The 7,153-nt window shown below is 37.9% G+C and overlaps 1 protein-coding gene across 1 annotated transcript; it reads right to left on the bottom strand.

Annotated features, from left to right (window-relative positions):
- Nucleotides 1-2,664: 2,664 nt before the first annotated feature.
- RB195_015833 (uncharacterized protein) lies at nucleotides 2,665-6,798 on the bottom strand (the record flags this gene model as incomplete). The annotated part of the gene is made up of 6 exons (XM_064206730.1): nucleotides 2,665-2,829; nucleotides 4,775-4,882; nucleotides 5,479-5,613; nucleotides 5,679-5,779; nucleotides 5,858-5,956; nucleotides 6,756-6,798. 6 exons carry the CDS (start codon nucleotides 6,796-6,798, stop codon nucleotides 2,665-2,667), a joined length of 651 nt encoding a protein of 216 aa, XP_064062611.1.
- Nucleotides 6,799-7,153: the final 355 nt, after the last annotated feature.

Raw genomic sequence — 7,153 nt, 5'->3', positions numbered from 1 at the left:
AGTTTACCGTGCCAACGGCTAGGTCCCGCAACGAAGTGCAATTGCACCGAATATGCGTCGGCACATCAATCATATGGTATTGGATAGCAATATTGAGAGAAATAATAAATGATTTTATTTCCATCTTATTTATCCTCGCTAGAACAAACATATATAGTGGAGCTATGAGCTCAGATCTTCCCTATGCCATCCACAATGAAGGATAAAGTAATCGTATCAACGATCGAGCGTTCCTTCGTTGTTCCCAAACGGGGAAGACTGATTTCGTTCACAAAAATATGTTGTAATAGAGGGATAAATTATAGAGTAATAATAATAACAAGTAGTAAAGTAATTAAGTAATAATAGATAACGTTCGCACGTTCCTTTGTCTTGAAACGTTGTATATTCTGTCTATTTTATACTGGCTCACGAGACAGAAACAACGGCAAGGAAGACGTTGGAGGCGTTTTGAATTCTTAAAAGAAATCCTTCAATGAATAATAGGAATGAATGCTTGTCGATAACGAATGAGTTCTTGCCATTTGTACCACTCTGTGACCTATGACTGCCTGATATCGATATGTGTAGATCAAATCATCTATATCGTCGCTGGTGATCCACAGACAGCAGTGCTCATTCGCCGGTACACTCAGTGAGAAGTCAGCCTGCGCAGATCCGGTGAAACAGTACGTAAGTCTATTTCAACGTATATGGTTTCCGTTTTCACTACCTTGGACGATTATCGAAATATTGATCCAGGATGATGTAAAACTTGACGGAATAAACGTATGATTGTTCCAATCAACCTCAATTTAAGCCTCCGAAGACAGCGAAAAGACCAAAAAGTTAGGCGATTAAGGGTTCCATCTAAGCCATAAGCCGTAGGCAAACCGTAAGAGAATAAATAGATAAAATTTATTAATTAACCGAAGCAAATAGGTAATAAGTAGACGATAAATTACAAATAGTTGGAGGATCAATTTGACACTTCAAAACACTGTGAACGATGTGAAACTGAGTGGAGTTGACTGGAAACATGGCCTAAATCCAGGAAAATCGAAAAAATGTCAAAGACTTACTGAAGATTCTTGATGCTATCAATCTTAATTCAATGGATTAAGAGGTCATGTCACTTTGGTTCATAGACATAGGCGTAGATATAAGTACAGGTGCTCTACTTATGTTTATCCGAGCAATCACAACGCACGTCTGATCGAATCAGGACAGAGCAGAGAGAGAGAGAGAGAGAGGTGGAGAAACTGGTTTTATATTTTAGTTTTTTTTATTATGTAGAAAAATTAGGAAAGAAGACTTAGAGAAGTTCTTGAGGGCCTCCTCATATTTTCGCATGGGAAATCATAGAAAGGATTTGGTTGCAGAAATGTCAAGAAAACAAAGCAAAAAGTTGGTGTAACTGAATAATCGATTAAATGCGTATTTTTCTACTCGTTTGCAGGATGACCTTAGAATTCCCGAAAGTGTTTTCTGGGATTGAACAGTAATTAATTGTATAAACATCCCAGATACAATTTCTCCGTACGGAATGAAGTAAAAGAGTAAAGTACAGAGAAAAGGATTTTGTTTTGCTTGAAAGGAAAAAATGTTTCCTGAGTAAGAAAAAACAATCCCTTAACCCTCTCCTAACAGTTACAGCCGGAGAAAAATTGCAGGTAAAAGGAAAGAAATAAGAAAATCAATGTGGACATTGGAAAAAGGGGTCGTATCGTGGATGATCAACATTGGTGCAGACGTAGCGCCAAGGTCGTCTTCTAAAGTAGGTCACGACTTAGTTTGCCGCACTGTTCAGTGTCGAACCAGTCCATAAACCACGTTCAGGATGGCTTGTTAGTTCGATTACCGGTAACCAAGTGCTTGTTTACCGTTAATTGAAGTAACAAGTCATCCTGAACGTTGTTTATAGACAACTTTGCTGCTTTGTGACAGAAAACCTCGTCCATATACCATTAGTTTAGTTCTGGAACAATAAAACAGGTGTTTCTTAGGAACTAATCGCAGGATTCATTGTAGTTCGGAAAAAAGTGAGTAAAAAGAATTCTTAGACTATTTTAAGCAATCATGTTTATTTATTTCGAGCTGATTAGTTTGGTTGCGATTTTTTTCTGTAATATTTTAGGAAGCAGATTCAATTTCAATTTTTCGTATTCGTGTAGCGAAATCGTCCTGGAATCCTGAAAGTACATAGTTACGACGCAAATTAGTTCGTTTGTGGGTTAATTGCGTTGCACTAGCAGCGACGGGCGCGAGTCGCGTACGCTATCGCACACCGTCTCCTGGTTATCGCTGCGATTTTCGGTCCGTTGCATTTCAATCACGAACATGCTAAATTATTGGGAGATCATAAGCAAGCGCAAAGAAATATTATGGAAAAATTGCTGTATCAAAAAAGAAAAGCCCCTTTGATCACGGTGGTGCACCGCTCAAAAAGAAAAAGATTCAGTTCTTTCAATGGGCGGCGCCTACGGTTGACAGCAAGCAGACCCATATTTTATCGGACCATTCTAACAAGTTATACTGATTTATTTCAAGCAAATATATACATTGTAGGAATGGAAAAGGTTTGCACTCGCAGAAAAAAAAATAACGAGAATAACTGTCGCTTACAGTATTCGCTACAGTAACTTTGTATATTTGAATTTGTGTGCATCGTGGAATATCTGGACATTAATCCTCTTTCTCGGCGTCTTGTAGCTCTGTCATTGGAGTGATCTCATCCGAATTTCGACTTTTCTCGGTGACCTTCTTCAGATTTACTTGCACGTCAGTACCGAATTGATTCACACGACGTACGATCTCTTTGAAGAATTCCTGTACTTGTTGTAGAGTGGCCTGAAATTGGTAGTTTCAAGAATATGGGACCTACAATAGATAACAGAGTACGGGTCCCAATGATTGTTCTTTCAAAATATCGGTTAAGTCAAAGAGAAACCAGCCTCCGGAAGTTTCCTTACTTTTACCTATCCTGAAATATACCCAACATCTTAATTTCACTAGGGATCCATTATTTCCTTTAACCAGGGTAGCTGGAAATGGAATTAGTGCTTTAGTTTGCAGATGTTTTCCGTCAATTTGAAGGATTAGAGAGTGCGCTCCATAAAATTTGAAGTGTAAGACAAATGAGGTTCAGCACGACATTTAAAAGTTGTTGATCCAACTCAGCTTGCGCATTTTTACCAAAAAAAAGTATTTTGGCGAAATTATGAAGAGTATTTTAAGGCAGCACTCAAGATCGAAGATAAGGGATAAAGGATAAAGTGTCCGGCGTTGATCAATCCGCTTGGGATGCGCCAACACGTTCACTTCAATTCAGAATCGTTTGAGGTTTACGAACTGGCCCATACAATGACCTGCGGGGGTTAGCCGATGTGTCAAGTCAGTGTTTTTATCCTCCCAGACAATTCTGGTACCAGTTTATTGACTCCGGGGGGATGACACTGGGTCGGTTTCGAACCATCGATCAATCGTGCGGTCACAACGGAATCTTAACGATTGCACTACACCCGGCTCAAGATAGACGATATTTCCCTGATTCATGCACATTTACACTCCTATGTACAACTCTTGTAATGAATCTCCGGAAAAATCGAGCACAAAATCGATTTACCGTTGGTGTAATTCGCTTTCAAAGTTTTGCTTGTTCGCGCCCATTCGCTAGATCAGGGCAAAGACCGTAAATAGATTTTAAGGATCAAAAACTGGAGCGATTAGCGTCATATTCACGTCTCTTGAGTGAGGAAGGAAGTGAGATGAGTGAGTTTTATTGTGTGTAGTAGTAATAATAGTAGTATGAGATCCATATTCGCTAAAAAAAATTGCATAAAGTGAATTGCGCAAGTGTGAGAAATTTTCCGTAGTTTTCTCTTTTTGCAGATTTGCAGTCGCAAATCATTGCAGTCGATAATCTTTTGCTGTTTTCATTTCATTTCATTTCATTTTCATTTTTATTTTTTTCTTTAAACATCTTTAGATTCATTTGCCAGCTTCCTGTGGTAACACTTTTTTCCATTTTAGAAGGTTACAATTCACCTATACTCGCTGAAAGTGGTATTTATGTAAAAAAAAATTGTTATCTCAAAATCCAATTCGATTTTCGGCTATATTTTGCTGGAAACAGCTTTGGCTTAACGTTTATGTTGGAATTTTTAGAAATTAAGCAAAAGTCTCTCATTCGATCAAAAAGAAAAAAAAAGTAAGTATGAGGCATGAATGTTGAAGCAGTTATCAGCTGATCGCTATTGATTCGAAGGTATCGACTGACAGCCGATCTCATGCTCAGCACTCACATCTGGGCCTCACTTCTCGTATATAAGAAAAATAAAAATAGAAATCAACTTAAATGAAAACTGCAAAAAAAACTAAACAATTTCTCACACATGCACAATCTACTTTGTGTAATTTTTTTTTCTAGCAAATATAGGTCCCATGTTGCTACTATTACTGCTATTCACAATAGAACGAAATTCTTTCTCTAAAGATTAACCTTTAGAAACTAGAATAACTCCTATGTTTATATTATTTATATTAATACTATTCTATTGCGTTTTATATGTTTCATTGTTTTTTTTTCGCTAGTTTACAGTGCTGACATTGATTATTATTTAAATTTCATCATTTTTCCCCTTGGAACCGCCGTTCCGTTAGCCCAATCAGAATCAAACCTCTATAAGTATGCAAGCGGGATTTTCATCCGTAACCGTCCGGATTTTCCTTAGTTTACTTACTTCTCCAACGCTTATCTCTTAATAAAAGAAGAAAGGAGGAAAAATCAACTTACATCCATATCAAAATCGTTGTATTTCTGCTTGATAATCTCCCAAAGATGAAGCACATATTCGTGCAATTTTGCGTAATGCTTTGCGGCTTGGCAGCTGAAGTCACAGTCCTAAAAATTTCAAAAATTATTGCTACGTTTAGGAATATTTTTTTTTCTGTTTGCGAGCTATGCGAGTATTCGAATAAAATCGTTAAAAACACCTTAATTTTAGGTCATAAAAAGAAAATATTTGTCGTTTTGTGACTAAGTACTAATAGATTTTTTCAGTGTTAGAAAATTCCCGCATATTTGATGGTTTCTTTCAATTTATCTAGCTGTGACAATAGATCAAAACATCCCTGTGCCCTGTAATGAAATTTTTTTTTGAATTAAAAAAAATGAAAGATTTGAAAGACGGACACACTCTTTTCATATGCTCCTTTATAGGTTTATAGGACATTGTCAATGCCGTTCAAACATTTCCTTCATCCATTTACCGCAGAAATTTCTTTAACTCCAGAAAGGTAAAAATAGAAGTTACTCGTTTTTTTTCGACCTCATCCTTCCCTCATCTAACTTAAACCTTCGTGCATGTTCAACTCTCATCCTTTCTTATATGTTCAGGCTTCTTTTTCCAATGTTATTGCACCAAAGTCGCAAAAATGTCAATGTTTTCCTGAGAATGTTTCTGTTTTTTTTTTCGAAGCAGATTTTCAACAAATCACTCGAGTTGGTCGATAAATCCTCGGCACTCGGCTGATCTCGGAAACATTCTTGAAACAATCCGACACAATTTTCACACGATCATACTCGGTCAAGGAATCACAATCGAAATTTGGATTTCTTTCCACGTCAATCACCTGAAATTAAAATCACGGGGTTTATCGTATGATTCACATAAAAACTCAAAAAAAAAGACTCGAACTTTTAAATCGGGAAATTTGTTTAGGAGTGTAGCCTCATCTGGTAGACGAACAATATTGTTGTACGTCAAACCAATGACAGGAAAACCACGTAGTCGTTGTCCTGAGAATAACATTTGACTCATTTTATAGGGGTCATATGACGAGAAATGGTCCCCGAAGAGTAATCTGTCGTACGTACCGTGTGGTAACGTCAACTGTGTACGATCACCATTATGACAATGTACAACCTCATCCTCTGTGTCACATTCGCATTTATCCAAGCAATCGAACACGTATCCTACAATATTTCATTCCATCAATCGATTAGTGTTAATCATCGAGCTGATAAAGTGTTCAATGATCGAAAACTGCACTAAGCACTATCATTGAAAAGATTTTAAAAAAAAGTAGAGGCGAAACAATTCATCCTTTCAATTTTAGCCTCTATCGTTTCTCTTATTGACGTTTTTAAAAAAAGAACAGTGAGAAAAAAAAACTCAGAAAAACTGTGGAAGCTCGTAAAATTCTGGCAGATCTATCGAAATTTTGCGCCGCAAGTCTTGAGATTTGGTTGAGCTTAGATTAAAAGCATCATCTCACGAATCTCGGGTGGTGTGGGTTCCAGGTGGATTATGTTTATATGGGGTCCTAGATTATGGGGAAGAGGGTGATTCCGTCCATTTCTTCTTAGTTGCCGTAAAAAACGACTCGGAAGATGCGGCGCTTGCACGAGGCTGGCGCGCTCCAATCGAACTCGTTGTAGAAAATAGCGCCCAGGAACGCTGGAAGCCGCGTCTTCCGGGCCGTTTCTTACGCCAATTAGGAAGAAATGGACGAAATCACCTTCCTCCCCATAATCTACGATCCCGTATACAAATAGTCCACCTGAAAACGTAAAAGTAAATCTACTCATGCGCCTCGAAAAAGAAAAGAAAATAATTTTTCTTATTAATTCGACTAGTAAACAGTAGTTCCACCAGATAATAGATAAAAGTGAGGTTTTACGCACCTACCTGAATTAAGGTTGAAAGGAAAGCTCGCTATATCTTCAATATCCCTTGAAAATTCTTGAGAAAACAAAAAAAAAACTAACTCACCAAAAGCGCAAGTAAATGAAACGAGCAGCAATGTCCAGCGCATGATATCGACCGGTGCCGAGAGTTCAGCACTACGTCAATGCGTTTGTGAGATCTGTTTTATATAAGCGCCGCCGAGGACAACTGTTACCGCAGAGCAGTCGCTTGAGGCAGTAGAACAAAGTCCGACTCGAAGAGTCCTGAAGAAGCAGAGGATGGTAGAGAAACGAGACGAACATTACATGATTAATCAACACCTGACACTGATGACTCATCCACTTGAGAAGTTCTGATCAGATTTGAGGCTACCAAAGATTTCCAAAGTGTAAATGTAGTACTTGATGCATTGCAAAAAAAAAGCACATGAAAATACCAGAACACTAAAGTTTTCCGAGTTCCTTGATTTTCCACCGTAGAGG

The sequence above is a fragment of the Necator americanus genome, chromosome V (genome assembly GCF_031761385.1).
Source record: "Necator americanus strain Aroian chromosome V, whole genome shotgun sequence".
Taxonomy (NCBI): Eukaryota; Metazoa; Nematoda; class Chromadorea; order Rhabditida; family Ancylostomatidae; genus Necator; species Necator americanus.
Note: the sequence above shows the minus strand (reverse complement) of the source record. Positions and strands in the feature narration are given on the sequence as shown.